Source organism: Peromyscus californicus, unplaced genomic scaffold (genome assembly GCF_007827085.1).
Source record: "Peromyscus californicus insignis strain IS unplaced genomic scaffold, ASM782708v3 Scaffold_16__1_contigs__length_79575227, whole genome shotgun sequence".
Taxonomy (NCBI): Eukaryota; Metazoa; Chordata; class Mammalia; order Rodentia; family Cricetidae; genus Peromyscus; species Peromyscus californicus.
In genome coordinates, this window is record NW_026294458.1 from 3,913,700 (window position 1) to 3,933,189 (window position 19,490).

The following is a 19,490-nucleotide window of genomic DNA, read 5'->3' on the forward strand; positions in this document are numbered from 1 at the left end:
GCGGCTCCAGGGAGGACCTAAGGACCCTGTTAGAGTCTAGCAAAGGTTATTCTCTGAAGCCACAACTGTGCTGTCCTGCCTGAGGGTCTCAGTTTCCTCTCAACTAGTCTTTGCTATGCTGCTGCTCCAGCGGGGACATCTCAAACCTAACTTGACCGGTTGCACTTTAGAATATACAAGTTTGGGCTCAGAGCCCTCCTCTGGGCTTCTGTTACCTCACATTGGTCACTGCCCACCCTATAAAGAAGTGACGTGGATGGGCAGGGACAGGATTACTCCTCTCTGTATGCATAGGGTCCAACCCAAGGACTTTGGATGGGGTGGGAGGCCTAGGTCAGCTGGGGTTTGGGACTGAGCCAGGAGCCAGATCCTGCTGAATGGAGATGTCCCTTTAACACTGGCCTGGATCCCATGCATGGCTGTTCTGCCTCCTGTTCAGCTGCGGCTGAAGCTGCCCTGCTGACTCACGCACTAGTGACCAGCAGGAACGGGGAACATGGCTTCTGCCGCGGCGGCAGCACTCGTGGGCTGGGGGTTTCTGGATTACAAAACCGAGAAGTATGTGATGACCAGAAACTGCCGGGTGGGTGTCTCTCAGAGGCTGCTGCAGCTGGGAGTGGTGGTCTACGTGATAGGGTAAGAGCTGTCTTATCAGGCTGTCTTATCAGGCTAGCTGCACAGACTGCTGTGGGCCTCGCTGGCTGAGGGCTAGAAGCTGGCTCTTTAGAAGTCCAGCGGGTGGGAGAGTGGGATTGGGGGTGGTGAGAGGTGGTCAGTAGGAGGATTTTAGTCCAGTCAGAAGACAGCAGCAGCCATGTGCTCACATAAGGGACATTGCTCCCAGGTACACCTTGCTCTCTGTGTACATCTGCAGTACTCCTGCCCAGAGACACCCCGGTGGGGCAGGAGGCAGTAAATCTTGGCATCTGTGAGCAATGGAGCACTAAGGCTCCCAGAGAGACCACTAGCTGCATGTCTGAAGTGTCTTGAAGGAGGGAGCAGGGTTTGCTGAGTGTATGGGAGGCATTGGCATGTGAAAAGTGGCCATGGTGGACAGCTCCATCCGAGGCTCCACCTGCTCAGGGGTCTAGAGCAAGAGGTGCAGATGCAGAGAAGGTTGAGGCCCTCCACACTGATCTAAGGAGCCTCTGGAGTATACTAAGACAGCCTAGAGTTATAGGCCCCGCCACTCCTCATCTCCTCGCATTACACTGTCCATCACCTTCTCCCTAGGTGGGCCCTCTTGGCCAAAAAAGGCTACCAGGAATGGGACGTGGACCCCCACATTTCTGTCATCACTAAACTCAAAGGGGTTTCTGTAACCCAGATTAAGGAACTAGAGAACCGGCTATGGGATGTGGCTGACTTTGTGAAGCCATCACAGGTAGGTCCCCACTGTAGGAGGCTGGAGTCCTTCGGCCACTGACAGCGGCCTCCTGCTGCTATGCATGAGAGACCCAGGATGCCTGTGATACCAGGGGGTGGGAGAAGGGCTTGGGGAAGGGAAAGGGCCTCTCAGAAGAGTGCGGAGTCAATCCGAGCAAACGGCTTTCAGGGACGTGTAGCTTCCCGAGTCAGGAAGCCTGTGCCTGTGGAACTTTCTTTTAAAAGGAAGGTTAGAGATACAGCTCAGAGGCAGAGTGCTTGCCTGGCAGGCATAACTCACTGGGTTCAATCCCTAGTACCATCAAGAAAAGAAAAGAAGAGAAAACAGAAAAGAAAAACACCCTCCCCATCCACCACCCACACAAAGATAAACCTGAAAAGGATTGAAGTACCTTGGGCTCAAGATTTATGCTTGGAAGTGAAAGGTAGGGGCACAGGAGTTCAGGGGTTGAACATTCTGAAGTCCCCTTGTTACCATTAGGGATCTTGGATCAGGTTCATTTTTTCCATTGATGAAAGAATTAAAAGGATAAAAATTAATTAAAAGAATCAAAAGGTTGGAGAGGTGGCTCAGCTGTTAAGAGCACTGGCTGCTCTTGCAGAGGTGTTGGGTTCTGTTCCCAACGCTCACATGGTGCCTCGCAACTTTCAGTCACTCCTGTTCTGGGGGAGTTCCAGTGCCTTCTTCTGGCCTCTGAGGGCACCAGGCACACAAACAGCACACATACTTTCATATACATTGTTAAATAAAACTGCTCAACAAAAGAATTAAAAGGCAGAAAATAAGTCACAGTCACAGCAAATAAGTCTTATTAAAAGTGAATGTGCACCCCCCCCCCACCGCCACCGAGTCAGGCTTCCCAGCAGAGGGAAGGGGATCTAGAAACCAAAGTCCATTCTCCCTTGGAGGGATGCTGGCCTTACATGTTTGTGGTGGTGCAGGATCGGTCCCTGTTTCTGGATTTTGGATGATCAACTTAAAAGAAGGAGCTGATAGGCCCATAGGTACAGACAAGCTGAGACAAGCTCAGGACCAGCCTTGAACGTAACTGGTCTAGACCATTCATCCAGAAGGGCATCTATTGGTGAAATTATTAAGGCCACTCCATGTAGTTAAAAGGCACTACAGGCATCCTTCTGGCAGGAAAAAAAAATAAGCTCAGCAGGCCTTCGTCTTGGATAGGTGTGGTGAGGAAGGAGCTGGGAGTTTGCCGTCTTGTGGCTGAGGCACGGTCCCTTTTCCTGTCTTTGCCTGTCAGGGTGCAATCTGACCCCTCCCACCCAGTCACTCTTCTTCCCTTCTCCCTCCACCCAGCTGATCTGGCTCCGACTGCCAGCTGCTGCGTGACATTTCCTGAGGAGACATAAACAAAAGTCTGTATACCTCACCTAGCACACCAGCAATGGGCCAATTTCATTCCAAATTAGTTCCGTGAACCAATGAGTTCACCTGTAGGCATATTAAGCATGGGTGCATGGGTGCATGGGTGACTACCTGGCCTTGACCATTTTTGGCTCCAGGTGGCGCCAGCTTTCTGCGCAAGCACTCCCTTGCCGGCTGTCCACTGTGAGCAGCAGTCCCCCTCTGTCCATACTGTCTATCTTCAGTGCCTAGGGTCAGGAGGTTCTGGGAAATTCTGCTTGAGTGCATGAGAATTTGAAAGGGAACTTGTTTGGAAGACACGGATGGCGGCTTGACCCTTCCTTGGGCTCAGGAAAGGCCGTAAACACAGCCCGCTTTACGTGCCTCGCTGGTCATCGCTTTCTGCAGCACAAAGTTGGCGCCAAGAAGTCCCACGAAGTCCAGGCTACCAGGCTGAGCTATACCTCAGCGGTAGAGCGCTGGCCTAGCATGCCTGCGATCTGGGGTTCCATTCCCAGCCCTGAGAGTAGCAAACAGCAAACAGACTGTCAGCTTCTAGCCCCTGGCTGTGGAGTTCAGTCGAGGCCAACCTCCAGCCTTGCCTTCTAGGGAGAGAATGTGTTCTTCCTGGTGACCAATTTCCTCGTGACACCAGCTCAAGTCCAGGGCAGATGCCCAGAGGTAAGTCTGTCCAGAGCCTCTAACACACCCCACTCCTCTCGCCAGCCCTGTCTCCTTTCTCCTTCCCATGTGGATCAGGACTCAGTCTGAGCTTGGTGTGTCTATATCAGGCAATTCGCTAAATCTTTCTAGAAGTCATTCCATCAAGTCTTTACATCTGTTTCCACCAGAAATACTGTAATTCCCATCAAATAGGTGATTGGTGCTTCCCAAGCTTCAGTCACTTGCTCAAAGGTACCCCAAGTGTGGGCTACGGCACCAGACCTCTGAGTGGAGGCAGTTTCCAGTCTCTTTCCCATGATGGTCCCACCTCTGGGTTACAGCCAAGCACACACTCAGGTGGGCATTAAGAGCAGGGGGCAATCTGGGAGAGCACCCCCCTTCTCTTCACCAGCCTTATTAGTGTATCCTGAGTCAGCTTTCATCTGGGGGACAAGCTAGCACACTTCTGCCTCTGCATTCAGGTAATTGATGATCTCTGGGTGGTTTTCAGCCCAACTGTGTTCATGTTTGAGCCTTCTGCCTTATCTGCAGAATGGAGATAAGGAATGGAGGCATCGCGCCCCCCCCCCCCCCAATCTCACCTTTTCCATTTGTGAATATTCCAGACAATCTTTCAAAGAGCACACTAGCTCTCACAACCACGGCTTTTGTGTGAAAGTTAGGACCCAGTCCATATATAAGCACCACATTCAAGTCCAACCTTTGCCCGGCTGGACTCCAGGCTCTGGTATTTGGTGACATTACCATTTCAGGGGATGTCATATGCCCATAGCTTACCCCTATCCACAAACGAGGTGATGTATGCACACAAAGGGCGACTCTCCCTCGGGGAACCCAGACAACACCTCAGCTCCTGATGCTTAGAGGATGTTGGTTCTAGGTTTACCACACAGACAACTCCAAAACTTCACCAAACCAACACATCCACTTCTTAGAAAGCACAAGCCTTTCCCTCTTCCCTTGTTTGGGGCTTCTGGCTCTTCCAGGGAACCTCCCATGACTGGGAAATAACTCACCAGATCTGACCAGTTGTCTGAGGACAACCAGAGTTCCTGCTCTTCTTGGAATATTAGTGGCCTGGTCCCTCCAAGCACATGCTCAATAGAGTGTCATATCCCTCTGCAAACCTTTCTTGAGCACATCCCCCATACAGGTGAGGCCCTGGGCTGGGCTGGCAGAACTCCACCTCCCTGTATCTCAAGTTGCAGCCATGGTCCAGCCAAGGCAGCAGGTTCCATGGTGCTCACAAGGCAGAGGCTGCGGTGGGGAGACTTAGGGAAGTACATGGACAAAATCTTAAAGGAGCTGGTGATCTGGGTCAGTGTGGCTGCAACAGGATGCCAGGGCAGAGGAAGCTTCATGGGCAGAGGCCCAGGCTATGTGAGGGGGTGAGGTGTCTCTGGGGATTCCTGCTGCTCAGTGTGGCTGGAGCATAGATTAGGGCTGGGTCACAAAAATGACGGCCCAAGATCTCATGGACCCTCTGAGTCCTGCTAAGAAGCTGGACTTGATGTATGAGCAGAAGGTAGCTGGAGGGAGTGCATGGTAAAGACCCGCCCCCCACCCCCCCAGCCTCTCATCACCTGGGCTGCCGGTTGGAGGCACTCACATCTCACCATGGAGTCTGGTTGAAGGAGCTGGAGACAGTCAGACAGGTTGGGACAGCAAAGCAGAGAAAGCTTGTACTCCGACCTCGGCTAAGTCCTACGTCTCCTTCTGGCTTTTCAGTCCCTCAGCCATTCTTGCTTCCATGGTACTGTGTCATCCTGGAGTTCCTCATGAACTGAATACCCATAAGGATTCTGAAGCTCAAGGCTGCCTTCCTCTCTTAGGTTGGGGACCCCCAGGAACCTACCGTTAGCTCCTAGTGCACCTCCATGACTCTTTGGCCTTGCATAGACACAGAGTCCGTGTTTGGCAGAAAAGACTGGCCCTAGCAGGTATGGGGGCCTTCCCTCCCTGTACAGGCCCCTGCTCTCCAATGGCTACAACTACCTCATATTGGGCATCACTAGTCTGTCCTTCTGTGGTTCTTTAGTACCACCCCCTGCTCTATTATCCCAGTTGGACGGCAGCGCTGGACCTCAGTGCACTATCAGGGACGGAGTTGTCGGGAGAGCGGGAGTCTTGTTCTGCCCTTGGAACCCCGTCTCACAGGAGGCTGATGGCTCCTTCCTCCCAGCCTACAGTTTGTACCTTCCCTGTGCTTCCAAACCCAGGGTATCCTGGGAGGAATCCCAGGGGTCTTGTCATCGTAGTCTGTGATGTTGAGCCACAAAGAGGAGGCGTCCCTGTGCTGTTGGTGACTAGAGTCTCTCTTACCTCAGCACCCTTCCGTTCCTCTGGCTAACTGCTGGGAAGACAAGGACTGCCCTGAAGGAGAGACAGGAACGTACAGCCATGGTAACTGTGGGCTTGGTCCTCTGGCACCACTGCTAGAACAAAGGGAGGAGAGGGAATACTGTGTGCCCCCAAAGCAGGCCCTGTGGTCCTTGTCTGTACCCCACCTCACTCTGCCAACAAGCCCGTGCCCCACACCCTCCTCAGGACCCATGGAGACTTGAGGCCTTGGAGCTCATTTTGTGTTTTCAAGGCATAAAAACGGGTCGGTGTGTGATGTTCAACGGAACCCACAGAACCTGTGAGATCTGGAGCTGGTGCCCGGTGGAGAGTGTTGCTGTGCCCAGGCAAGTCTCCTTTCTCTCCCAGGGCAGGGCGGGCCCTCGGATAAGCAAAATGCTGCCAGTACACCATCTGTCCTCAGGAAGCCCCTGCTAGTTCAGGCCAAGAACTTCACACTTTTCATCAAAAACACTGTCACCTTCAGCAAGTTCAACTTCTCCAAGTAAGCATGGGCAGGACTTGGCTGAGCCCAGATGCCCCATGCCTCTTGGGTCATCTGATCCCTGTCACTGTCCTTTCTAGAACCAACGCCTTAGATACCTGGGACAGCACCTATTTCAAGCATTGTCGCTATGATCCTCATTCCAGCCCATACTGCCCAGTGTTCCGCATCGGGGACCTTGTGGCCATGGCTGGAGGGGACTTCGAGGACCTGGCATTGCTGGTGAGTCATTTGGGACAAAGTTCCTGCTGCTCAGGGTTAGGGCCTCAAGCCCATGTGCCAGTGCAACAGAAGTGTGCTGTGTGCAGGGTGGCGCTGTGGGCATCAGCATCCACTGGGACTGCAACCTGGACACCAGGGGCTCTGGCTGCTGTCCCCAGTACTCCTTCCAGCTGCAGCAGAGAGGGTACAACTTCAGGTATGGTCCCAACTGCCATAGTCCTGGTTTGCTGTTCCTGGTCTAGTACTCTCTCCATCTGTCTCCCTGCACCCAGCAAAACAGAGCACATCCAACTTAGACCTCAGGATCTCTGCTGTGTGTACAAGGGTCCTGTGGGTGTCCCCAGATCTCAGGATCTCTGCTGTGTATACAAGGGTCCTGTGGGTGTCCCCAGACCTCAGGATCTCTGCTGTGTGTACAAGGGTCCTGTGGGTGTCCCCAGACCTCAGGATCTCTGCTGTGTGTACAAAGGTCCTGTGGGTGTTCCCAGACCTCAGGATCTCTGCTGTGTGTACAAAGGTCCTGTGGGTGTTCCCAGACCTCAGGATCTCTGCTGTGTGTACAAGGGTCCTGTGGGTGTCCCCAGACCTCAGGATCTCTGCTGTGTGTACAAGGGTCCTGTGGGTGTCCCCAGACCTCAGGCTCTCTGCTGTGTGTTCAAGGGTCCTGTGGGTGTTCCCAGACCTCAGGCTCTCTGCTGTGTGTACAAGGGTCCTGTGGGTGTTCCCAGACCTCAGGATCTCTGCTGTGTGTACAAGGGTCCTGTGGGTGTTCCCAGACCTCAGGATCTCTGCTGTGTACAAGGGTCCTGTGGGTGTTCCCAGACCTCAGGCTCTCTGCTGTGTGTACAAGGGTCCTGTGGGTGTCCCCAGACCTCAGGATCTCTGCTGTGTGTACAAGGGTCCTGTGGGTGTCCCCAGACCTCAGGATCTCTGCTGTGTGTACAAGGGTCCTGTGGGTGTTCCCTGTCCCCAGACCTCAGGCTCTCTGCTGTGTGTACAAGGGTCCTGTGGGTGTTCCCAGACCTCAGGCTCTCTGCTGTGTGTACAAGGGTCCTGTGGGTGTCCCCAGACCTCAGGATCTCTGCTGTGTGTACAAGGGTCCTGTGGGTGTCCCCAGACCTCAGGATCTCTGCTGTGTGTATAAGGGTCCTGTGGGTGTTCCCTGTCCCCAGACCTCAGGCTCTCTGCTGTGTGTACAAGGGTCCTGTGGGTGTTCCCAGACCTCAGGATCTCTGCTGTGTGTACAAGGGTCCTGTGGGTGTCCCCAGACCTCAGGATCTCTGCTGTGTGTACAAGGGTCCTGTGGGTGTCCCCAGACCTCAGGATCTCTGCTGTGTACAAGGGTCCTGTGGGTGTTCCCTGTCCCCAGACCTCAGGATCTCTGCTGTGTGTACAAGGGTCCTGTGGGTGTCCCCTGTCCCCAGCTCCATCCCCTCTTCCCTCACTCAACTGTCAGTACAGGCTCCCCACTGCAGATCTTGGTGCAGCCTCTCCCAGATGGTCCTGCTTCTCCAGAGCACAGACACCTCTCATCTTTAATTTCCCTATAGGACTTCACCTAAAAATTACCCCCCAAAAAATCTGTGGAAAAATTCAGACCAGCGGCACAAATATTTATACACCCCTGACCCGGGTTTGCTGGGCCCGCTTTTCTTCCCCGGTAGTGCTAGCGGCCGGACCCAGGGCCTCAGAACTATTCGAAAGTAAATACCAGGCCTTGGATACTCACCCTTCCCAACGCTGTTGAGGAATGTTTCCGCATGACCACTGTCCCATTGCCACAGACAACTCTGGACATTGGGTAGATGGTCACAGAACATGATGTAATCCCTAATCCTAGCCCTCAGGAGGCAGAGAAAGGAGGATGAGGGTCAGAGTCATCCTCGGCTTTATAGCAAGTCTGAGGCAGCCTGGGGAACGAGGAGGAGGGGAGGAAGGAGAGGAGGGGAGGGGAGGGAGGAAACAGAGGGGGAGGGGAGAAGGAAGAAGAGGAAGAGGGGGAGGGGAGGAAAGAGAGGAGGAGGGGGAGAGAAGGAAGAAGAGGAGGAGGGGGGAGGAGGAAGGAAGGAGAGGAGGAGGGGGAGGGGAGGAAGGAAGGAAGTTAGGAAAAAGGTGTTGGTAGATTAAATCTAACATTTTATATTTCCCCCACTGTGTTAGTAATGTTCCCAAATCTGCATTTTCCAATTCCAGAGTCACTAAGAGATCTTAAATTGCAGGTATTGTCATGTTTTTAGTTCCCCAAGTAGGATCTTGGGCTCCTCCTGCCCCTTAATAGCATTTCATCGCACATAGTAGCAGGCGCACAGGTGCGTCTAAGGACAGCGCCCCTCGACGGAACTCATTGTGCTTGGCTCCCCGCCTTTTACAACCTTGTGGGGTGCGCCTCTGTGCCCACTGCTCCTGCTGGCAACCTTCTCTCTGCTGAGTGCGTTCTCGAGCCCTGCCATAGCGCCTGGGTCACTTCCTCCCCCGGTTCTGTGCGGAAAGGAACTGCTGCCTCAGAATTCCCCAGCCCTCACCTCCACCCCCTCCTTCTCCCATCCCCGGGCCCTCCTTGGCCCTCCTCCCGTCGGGCCCTCCTCCCGTCGGGCCCTCCCCAGGGTCTGGGACGCTTTCCCCCTCCTTAACGCCTACATGGAGCCTAAGACTTGGGCTGGTAGAGTCCGTGGGTAATCCGGCCTGAAATGCAGCATGCAAACCAATGGCGTCTTCTCTGCTATCCCCAGGACAGCCAATCACTGGTGGGAAGCCTCGGGTGTGGAGGCCCGGAGCCTGCTCAAGCTCTATGGGATCCGCTTTGACATTCTTGTCACTGGGAAGGTAAAGTTTAGACCAGGGGAGGTTTGGGAGGACAGCCCCAGCCGCAGAGGCTCAGCCCAGGTCTCTCAGGCAGGGAAGTTTGCACTCATCCCGACGGCCGTCACAGTGGGCACAGGAGCAGCTTGGCTGGGCATGGTAAGTCTGAACCTAAGGTCCACGATGGCCGCAGTAACCACCCGCCAGGGCCTGGGGCACCCACCAGACCTGCATATTGTGTCCTGGGTGAGGGCTTGGCTGGAGGAATCTAGAACATGGTAGGTCCTGCCTTTTCCAGGTCACCTTCCTCTGTGACCTGCTGCTACTGTATGTGGATAGAGAAGCCGGTTTCTACTGGAGGACCAAGTATGAAGAAGTGAGTGGTGGGCCTGCTTGTGTCCCAGAGCTGAAGTCACTCTGCCTGAACACTGGGTTCTGCCACACTTTGGGGGACGTTACCTTGATCCCTAAGCTGTTATCTTTGTAGGCAAAAGCTCCAAAGACAACCATCAACACTGCATAGACCGAGCTGGCGTCCACACCTGCAAATCCTGCTGCCCAGTGTCTCAGTAGTGACTTGCACCTGCCCCGTGTCTGTCGCTGATGGGATCCAGACATCCAGGCACCAGTGGTCTTGTCTGGGTGGTTGTCATCCACTGGCCTATCCATTCCTGACGCTTATAGCCGCTCCCTGTGGGTTAAAGTTCAGGGGTCGGAACTCCTTCCTGGGTCCAGCCTGAGAGGGGAGAAGGCAATGTGGCAGAAACATTGATTTCCTGGTTCCTCGGGCTTCTCTGTCTTCTGGGTGACTCTGCCATGCGGTTCCAGCCCCCTTGACCTGACCACCAGGTTTCTCAGGGGCCTAGGTGAGATGAGAGGTGGCACATCTAGGATTTCCTGCCAACCTCAATGTACACTGAAGCACCTGCCTTCCAGAGGCCCTAAGTCTGGCCCCAGCCAGAGTGCCGGAGTTTTGAGGTATGATCTCCATGAAGGACACTGAGGGTAGCTGGTTCTGGATCTGTATTCATGTGGGGCTTTGATTCCCCCCTGATTAGAGACTTCCTCCATGCCCCAAAGCCCACAGAAAGGATGGCAGGGATAGGGCCACAGAAACATAGCTGTTTCTTGGTCCAAGTGTGGGGCATAATTTATGGAGTTTGCACCCCTGGGAAGAAAGAGGCAGCTTTGTTATGGACCACAGTGACCAGGGGAGTCCCAGGGCTGAGGCTGAAACTGCACCAACATCTAGGATCACCTGACCTCCAGATCCCCCAAAAAGCCTTGGGAGTCCTGATGTCTCTCAGCCCTCAGGGCTCTGGCCTCCAAACACAGGGTGGGAAGGCCTGCTTACTCCAGGTGGGTCACGTGGACCCAGTAGTCCTTGGGGATGGACCCAAAGAACCGTGATATCACTGCTGAAGTAAAGCTTGCCAAAGCAAGCAGCTTCCTGTGTAGTCTTTAAAGGGAGGAATGAGAAGAGGGAGATATCTACCTTAGACAGAGGGAGGTGCAGAGTGGACCTAGGACTTTCTCCCTCTCTGAACTGTAGCCCCACAGCTGCCTAGTAGTGGACACAGGGCCAAGCACATGTGCATCCATGCACACTCAAGTGTGCCACTCATGTACTACTCCAAGCCCGCCTCTCATGAACACTGTTGCCCTGGAGATTAACAAGTAGTAGGGGCCCCAAAGACTTCATCTGAAAACATCCCAGAGTATACAGAGACAGTAAAAGAGTAAGCTGTGGCCAGGAGCCTGGATTTGGAAACAGTGATCAAGTTAGTCTGTACACAGTGTGCACTCCAAGGGTAGCCGTATGGGCCATGCAGGAATGTGCTGGGGGGAGTGTCTTGTGGGTGTATACCCGTGTTCAGTGCATTTCAATGTCCCTAGGCAGTCCTTGGGCACATGCTTTGATCCCCAGGAGCCCAGGAAAATCAAGAGAGGCTGACACCCAATGCCTTTTTTAGTTGCTTTCTCCGAGTCCAGGTTACCCTGCTAGAGGACATGTCAGAGATTTGGGGATACAGACCACTAGTGGAATCCTTGCCTAACAACCTCAAGGTCCTAACTTCCATCTCAAGCACCACTCACACACACACACACACACACACACACACACACACACATGCGCGCGCGCACACACACACATACATGCACGCACACACATGCACACACACACACACACACGCACGCATGCATGCACATGCACACACGTACACACACACCCTTACGGAGGACATGTGAGGAATCTGACCCTGTCTTCCCACATGCCCCTCTTCACATTATGCATGTACTTTTCGTAGACCTCTGTGTCTCTGCTGTGGACTGGAGACAATTGTTTGGTTCTTCAGGCAAGTAAGAACTCAGTGCCACAAAGAATGCCACAGCGCACACGACAGCTGATTATAACACTAGCTGATTAGTTATTATTAGGGGTCCCAGGTGCTGGGGCCTCTTCCCTGCCCACTCTGCCCCACCTGCCCAGGTATCCAGAGTTGATCATAATCAGGAAAGCACTGGGCAGTGAGTATACACCAGCACTGGCCAAGGCCTATCCCATTATCAGTTCCTGGGAACTGACAACCGGCCCAGCCCAGTCCGGGAAGGCTTCAGACCCAAGCTTCCTTGGGCAGATAGCTGCCAATCCTGGCCTCCGGATGTGGGCGATGTGGGGCCCTCTCTGAGGCAGCCTCACAGGCTGGCCAGCTACTCCGGGCACCCTGCCTCCTGGCCTGGGGCCTGGCTAGCAGGTTGCACGGCTTGCACTGTTTCCTCCAGGCTGCCACTGGGGAACACCACGTAGTGTGCGGTCGTCAGCTCCAGTGGCTCCCTCTGGTTCTCCTTGCTGTGCCAGATGCCATAGCCAAAATACACGACAAGTCCTGCAGGAGTGGGCGTGAGCCTGAGGGGCAGGTCCCAGCCCCACCTGCCCTCCCTGTCCTCCCACGGTGGGCCTGTCCAAGCCCAGGCCCCACTCACCAACCAGCAGCCAGAAGATGAAGCGCAGCCACGTCAGGTAGCTCAGCTTCAGCATGAGGCAAATGTTGAGAAGGATGCTGAGGGCTGGAGTCAGGGGCACCAAAGGGATCTGAGGGTGCAAGGGTGGAGCTGAGCTTGGCTGCAGGATAGATATACCAGGCCAGAGCCCGACTGTGTGGAAGTTCCACAGGACCCTTCTTTGTCTCTGAAGATTTGGAGCCCGGTGTACCCTCGCCATGCAGAATGTTGGAGAAAGTGGGAATGGATAAACCTGCCTCCCCAGCCCCATGAGCCCTTTTGAATGGCTCAGGTAGCATGAGAGACTGGGGTAAAGGGAACAGGTTGGCCTGAGAAGGAACAGTATTGGTGAGGCACAAGGTGGGGGATGGGGATGGGGGTGTACCTGAAAAGTGTCTTGCTTCTTTTGCTGCTGGTGAGCCCCCAGGACCAGAAGGCTGAACAGAAAGACAGAACCACTGACGACCAGCAGCAGAATGTAGCCCCACCGTGGGAGGTGCAGGTCTGAGTTTCCAAAGACCAGCACACATGCCAGGGAGATAGCTGAGGCTACCAAGATGCCAAGCGCCCAGGCCACAGCAGTTCCAGGGCTGCATCCATTCAGGAACCCCAGGAAAGGCTTCAGGGCTGGTCGCAGCTGCCCAGTCTCAGACATCGAGGTCTGTTCAGCACTCACTAGCTGTATGTGGTCTGAGAAGGAGTCGTACTTCTTAGTTGTGGGACCAGGGCTGGCGAGGCATGGGGAGCTGGGTGGAGAAGCTTTCTGGAAACGCAGCACAATGATGCTAGTGGCTACAAAGGTATAGGCCAGCAGGGTGCCGATGGATAGGAACTGGACCAGCGCCTCCAGGTCCATCAGCAGTGCCAGGACAGACATGAGGACCCCAAACACCAGGATTCCTACTACAGGCACCTGTGTCCGGGGGTGCACACGGGCAAACACCTGGAAGAAGAGCCCGTCGGCGGCCATGGCATAGACAATGCGAGGCAGGGAGAAGAGGTTGCTGAGCAGGACCGTATTCATGGCTGCAGCAGAGCATAGGGAGCTGTCAGCATGGCAGATAAGCCCAGCAGGGCTGCTACTAGGCTCTCAGATAGAGTGTGCATTGAGGGTATTAGCTTCTCACCTCCCACCGAGGAATGGGCCACTCCCCTTTAGGTCTAGGCCCATTAAAGAGAGCTGGCAGTCTGACTGGGAAGGACCTGTGAGCGTGTGCTCCCAAAATGATATTCTATGTACAATTTGTGGGGAGACGGTCTGCCAACAAGTCTCTGAAAACCAGTGTTTTCGTGAGCTCATTATACACCGGGGCCTGGGCAGAAGTATTTTGAGAGGTTTGGGGCAAGGCCCACTACCCTGTCCCCTCCCACCCTGCCCAGAAGGGTCCCTTACCACAGATGGAACCAACTGCTACAATGAAGCCAGCCCAGCTGTAGCCACGCCTGTAGAAGGCATCAGCAAGCGCCGAGTCAGGATCCAGACTGTGCCAAGGTACCATGAGGGTCAACACAGTGGAGACCAGAATGTAGGCGCCAGCTGCTAGGCCAAGGGAGATGGCGATGGCCATGGGCACAGCCCATCGAGGGTTTTTGGCCTCCTCACTGGAGGCGGCAATGACATCAAAACCCACAAAGGCGTAGAAGCAGGTGGCCGTGCCTGCCAGGATGCCAGAGAAGCCGAAGGGTGCAAAACCACCCTCTTCTGGGCTCCAGTTGTGAGGGCGGGCCAGGATGAAACCCAGGACGATGATAAAAAGGATGACAGTCATACTTATGGCTGAGAATGTGTGGTTCAGCCAGGAGGAGACTCGGGCTCCACAGGAGACAAAGGCAGAAGCCACAAGTAAAATGCCAGCGGCCAGAAAATCTGGATAACGGGCCAGGAAGGGCATCTGCCAGACACCCACGTGAGACTCTGTGAAGTTACGAATGCTGTGGTTAAAGATGGCATCCAAATAGCCACTCCAGGCACGGGCCACAGCTGCACCTCCAATGAGGTATTCCAGAAGCACATTCCAGCCTATGAGGAATGCCCATATTTCACCCATGGACACGTAGGTGAACAAGTATGCAGAGCCAGTACGGGGCACACGGGCTCCAAATTCTGCATAGCACAGGGCTGCCAGCAAGGAGGCTACCGCAGCCACCAAAAAGGACAGGAGCACAGCAGGGCCAGCCATGTCCTTGGCCACTGTACCTGTGAGCACATAGAGCCCAGACCCCACCATGCCACCCACACCCAGTAGGGTCAAGTCCAGTGTGGACAGGCAGCGTCGCAGTGACGTCTCCATGCTAGACTCTTCCAGTGGCTTCAGACGGTTCAATTTCTGGCAGAAGCGTGCCAGGCGGGCAGTGCTGGGCAGTCCCGGGGCCATGGCAGACGACTGAGGAGTCCCGAGCCAGCTTCTGGAAACTGCTGGGGACAGACGGCAGGAATAACCAGCCAGCCTCCGTTCTTTCACAGACTGTCCACCCAGTTCTCGCCTCTCCCTAGGATCCCAGGACACCTGCACCGTGGACCTACCTTAGAAGGCTTAAATGAGAGTATGTGTGTGTAGGGGGGCGGGGTGGTGTCAGGGACCGTGGGCAGGAGGGATTGACATCATGGAGGTCCTTCCTGTCAGCCTCAGGCAGTGGAAATGGCAGGGTGGTGCAGACCTGGAGCGGACCTGCGAACCCTGCAGGTGCTTCTGAGGGTGAGTGGGAGGTTGCTTAAGAACATTAGCCAGGAGTGGAACAGGTTCCACAAGCAAGGAGGAATGGGAGGCTTCCTTGGAGCAGGGCCAGGATGGCAGGACCCGGAACAGGAGCAGTTCCTGCAGCCCTGAGCGAGGTCAACGAGGACGCCTGGACTCTGAGAAAAGCGATCACCACCACCCCACCCCACCCTCCCAACAGGTTGGAGGATCAGCTCACCTGAGGACAGGAGGCTAGGGCTGCAAAGGCCCTGAGCCCCGGATGTGGAAGCTGTAGGGCACCTCCCCTCGCCATATGAGCCCCAGCCGCGGCTGGTGGGGCTGGCTGCCTCCGCCATGCCCCTGGCCCCCAGACATTCTAGCCTTCGCTTGTATTTGCATCCCCACAGCTGCTGTCCTGCTAGACCCGCTGCAACCCACCTGCTGTCGCCGCCGCCGCCACCACCGTGCGCACTGCGCCTGCCCCGCTAGTTTACAACGCCTGCGTGCAGAGCCCGCCCCTGGCTCCCAGGCACTGGATAAACCGGAGCCTCACAACTCATCCCCTGTTGGGTTCTGCACAGCGCTCCGCACCTCGTTACGTATCAGAATAACCCTCTTAGCGAGTAGACCAGAGCTGACCAGTCCTAGGGCTCCACCCGTCCTGCTTGCTCCACCACCTGCTGAGCTCCTTCAGTGGGTCCGGGTTGGGGGCTGAACCCACACTGAAGCACGGCAGCAGATACTCTAGCTATCCCACCCCAACACAATCACTCCAGCCAACTGGACATCATCCAGGCCCCCGCCACGGGATCATATGGGGTTTGCAAATGTCCAGCAGAGTGAGATGAAGACAGGAGTCTGGCCAAGTGGCCTTGACAGTCTAAACCTCAGCGGGGTGGCAGAACTACCTTACACCATAGGCAGAGAAGGCAGCCTTTGGGGAGTGTTCTGTGAACGGGCAGACTCTGAAGAGCTATTGCCTGACAGTGTCCCATGAAAAGACAGCTTGCAGCTCTACTGCTGGGATGTCCTCAAATGTCAGTGCATTCTCAAGGGATTCCAACATCAGCTCTCCACTAGTGATAGCCAAGAGTACTCCCTACTTCTCACCAGCATTCCCACCACGATGGTGCCTGGGCTAGCTCCGGCACAAGATCTCCAGAGTCCACTCTGGTTCATTTATGCTTAGGTCTGAGGAGTCTTTTTCTTTCTGTTCTTCTCATTTTGAAAGCAAAAATGCTAGTTAAGCTTGGTGGCCTGTGCCTGTAATGCTGGCACATGGGAGATTGAAGGTAGCTGGGGCAAGAGACCTCTCTCTCTCTCTCTCTCTCTCTCTCTCTCTCTCTCTCTCTCTCTGCACAATGTCTGTCTGGCTGTGGGTCTCTGCATCCACTCCCACCTGCTGCCAAAGAAAGCCTCTCTGTGAAGAAAACTGTACAAAGCACCGACCTATGAGTGTAGCAGAATATCATTAGGGTCATTTCATTGACTTACTTGTTTCTCTCTCTCTCTCTCTCTCTCTCTCTCTCTCTCTATATATATATATATATATATATATATATAGAGAGAGAGAGAGAGAGAGAGAGAGAGTGTGTATGTGTATATACATATAGATGATGAATGGATATAGATTGATAGATACAGAGTATTTATTTGCATAGAGTATTGTGTGTGTGTAGATAGATAGATAGACCATGTGTATATATAGTGAGAATATTGTATATATATATAGTGAGAAAACTGTGGTAAGGTGTTGATTTGTTGACAACAAAACAATAGCCCAGTCCAACCAGGCAAAACCAAAGCAGGCACCTGTTTCTCCCAGAGCTTTATATGTTTAATCTATAATACATATCTAATATATTTAGTATATAATGTATAATAAACATACAAGTATATAATATGTCCTTGATTATATGTGATGAGGATAGAATAGTATATAATATACTCTACTAAAAATCTATGTGTTTTGAACTTGAACAATTGAACAAATGCTCGAGTTTACTGGTGTTAATGGAGTGGGGTCTTAGGACACACCTGGATGACTCGCTCAGATGACGACAAAGTGGTGGGGACACTCCGAACACGCTGGTTTTAGTCAACTCCTTGGGCCACCTGACATCGTCTGAAAGGGCTGCTGCTGTTTGCACAGCCGCTGCCTGAACTTAGGGAGGGAGTGCTCCCTTTGCACAGCTGCTGCCTGAACTTAGGGAGGGAGTGCTCCCTGTCTTGAAATACCTCCACACATGCCTAAAAAAAAGCACTCAGACCAAGAGACTAGGGGGATCCTGTAATAAGAAGCCATCTGCCCACGTTTTCTTGACAACCCTAGAGCTGACGTGCAGTGTTTTGGGGTTCTGGCTTTTATAAGAACGTTCACTTTGCCCCCTTCCTAGGCACCAGCATACAACGGGCACTTGGTGATGCGTTGTGAGTGACACAGCAGTGAGTTCTACGTCTCTAGTGTTTTGGCTGAGCAAGTGCCGGACACAGCGACCTCATGGAGACGCAGTGAGGGTGAAGCACCGGGAGAGACAGGAAGAACGTCTCTCCACCGCTTCTGTAGCCAGGAGTGCTCTGAGATGGACAAAGACGGCACCTGAGAAACAGAGCTACCAGCCAGTATCCCGTGTGTGGACAGACTCAGAACTCCTCAGCAAGATGCTTTTAAATCAGGGCACGAGCAGGTGAAGGCGTTTGCTGCCAACCTTGACTATTTGAGTTCGAGTCCCAAAGCATGATGGAAAGGGAGAACTGACTGCAATAAGTTTCCCTCTGATGTCTACATGTTCACCGTAGCATGTGCATGGATACGCACACACACACACACACACACACACACACACACACACACACACACACACACAAAACACACACACAAACACATGTGGGTGCGTGGGCGTCCAAAGTGAGATTTACCCCAGGAATGCAAGGATGATTTGACATATGAAAATCAGTCTGTGAAATATATCATACTAATAAAATAAATAATCAAGCCCACAAAAACCATCTCAAATGACACAGGAAAAATATTCAAGAAGCCCAGTGTTGGTTTGAATAAGAATGGCCCCCATAGGCTCACATATCTGAATGCATAGTCACCAGGGAAGGGTACTATAGGATTAGGAAGTGTGGCCTTGTTGGAGGAGTGTGTCACAGGGAATGGGCTTTGAGGTTTCAAAAGCCCACACCAGGCCCACTCTCTCTCTCTCTGCCTGTGGCTCAGAATGTAGTTCTCAGCTACTGCTCCAGCACCATATCTGCTTGCATGATGCCATGCCCCCTACCATGATGATAATGGACTAGCCCTTTGAAACTATGAGCTAGCCCAATTAAATGTTTCCTTTATAGAGCTGCCTCGGTCATGGTGTCTCTTCACAGCAACAGAACAGTGACTAAGATACCCGGTCTTTAGACCATGTATAAAAAAAATTACAGCTACTGTACTAAATGTCAAAAGACTGAATACTTTTGTGTAAGATCAGTAACAGCATAAGGGTGTTCACTCTCAACACTTGTAGTGGTGGCTGCAGCCAAGGCAACAGGACAAGTAATGGATGTAAAGGAACCTGGAAAAGAGAGAAGAAAAACTACCCCTCAGTGTATAAAGGCCCAAGGAATCTACAATTTTTTTTAAAGCATCAGAGCCAGGTGTGGTGGCACACACCTTTAGTCCCTACACTCAGGAGGCAGAGGCAGGAGAATCTGTGAGTTTGAGGCCAGCCTGGTCTACAGAGTGAGTTCCAGGACAGCCAGGATGGTTACACAGTGAAATCCTGTCTCAAAAACAAAAACCAAAACAACCAAACAAATTAAACTAAAATAAAAAATAAAAAAAAAGCATTGGAAGTAATAAGTTCAGCAAAGGTGCTGGATACAAGATTAATATACAACAATCAATTGCATTTCTATACACTAGTAGTGGACTATCAGGGGATGAAATTAAAGAAATAATTCTGTTCATATAACATAAAAATGAGATATTTGAAATATATTTTAATTTATTTATTTATTGTGTGTGTACATGTGTGCACATACACACATGCCATGGCATGCATATGGAGGCCAGATAGCTTTGGAAGAGTTTGCTGAGGCAGAGTTCATGGGGTTGTACACACCTGTCACCCCAGCACTTGAGGCGGGAGGAGCAGGAGTTCAAGGTCACCCTGGGGAACAGGAGACCCTTTCTCAGCAAACCAGAAAAGAAAAAAAGAAAAGGAAAGAAGAAAGGAAAAAATTTAAGGTACACATTGCAAACCTCTAAACATTATTAAAAATTTGAAACAACCTTTAAGATGGAAATATATACAATGCTTACAGACTGGACCATTATTTTTCCTATTTAGTGGTGCTAGGAATGAAACCCAGGTTTGCATGGTTCTCAAGATGCATCACTAGCCCAGCTGCAAGATTTTGTATTGCTAAGATGCAGCGCTCCCCAGATGCTCTACAAACCCAGTGCAGTTCCTGTTAAAATCCCAACTGTCCATTCTGCAAAAATTGCCAGACA

At 52.8% G+C, this 19,490-nt stretch overlaps 2 protein-coding genes across 10 annotated transcripts; one reads left to right on the forward strand and one right to left on the reverse strand.

The window, feature by feature from the left end:
* The first annotated feature begins 51 nt into the window (after window positions 1-51).
* Window positions 52-9,933, forward strand: P2rx6 (purinergic receptor P2X 6). Of its 6 annotated transcripts, XM_052740054.1 has the most exons (12): window positions 52-636; window positions 1,234-1,384; window positions 3,359-3,430; window positions 5,761-5,836; window positions 6,027-6,124; window positions 6,202-6,278; window positions 6,359-6,500; window positions 6,587-6,696; window positions 9,230-9,323; window positions 9,393-9,458; window positions 9,598-9,675; window positions 9,787-9,933. In XM_052740054.1, exons 1-12 carry the CDS (start codon window positions 497-499, stop codon window positions 9,820-9,822), a joined length of 1,140 nt encoding a protein of 379 aa, XP_052596014.1. In that variant the 5' UTR covers window positions 52-496; the 3' UTR covers window positions 9,823-9,933. The 6 variants fall into 6 exon arrangements, 5 of the variants coding, with proteins under 5 accessions (XP_052596014.1, XP_052596013.1, XP_052596012.1 ...); XM_052740053.1 differs by having other exon boundaries at window positions 9,230-9,458; XM_052740052.1 differs by having other exon boundaries at window positions 9,598-9,896.
* Window positions 9,934-11,705: 1,772 nt separating this feature from the next.
* Window positions 11,706-15,539, reverse strand: Slc7a4 (solute carrier family 7 member 4). 4 transcript variants are annotated; one of them, XM_052740049.1, is made up of 5 exons: window positions 15,419-15,539; window positions 13,696-14,715; window positions 12,688-13,328; window positions 12,285-12,393; window positions 11,706-12,187 (listed from the first exon to the last, which is right to left on the reverse strand). In XM_052740049.1, exons 2-5 carry the CDS (start codon window positions 14,675-14,677, stop codon window positions 12,012-12,014), a joined length of 1,908 nt encoding a protein of 635 aa, XP_052596009.1. In that variant the 5' UTR covers window positions 14,678-14,715; window positions 15,419-15,539; the 3' UTR covers window positions 11,706-12,011. The 4 variants fall into 4 exon arrangements, with proteins under 4 accessions (XP_052596009.1, XP_052596008.1, XP_052596007.1 ...); XM_052740048.1 differs by having other exon boundaries at window positions 13,696-14,718; window positions 15,419-15,525; XM_052740047.1 differs by lacking the exon at window positions 15,419-15,539 and adding an exon at window positions 15,219-15,412.
* Between the last annotated feature and the right edge of the window lie 3,951 nt (window positions 15,540-19,490).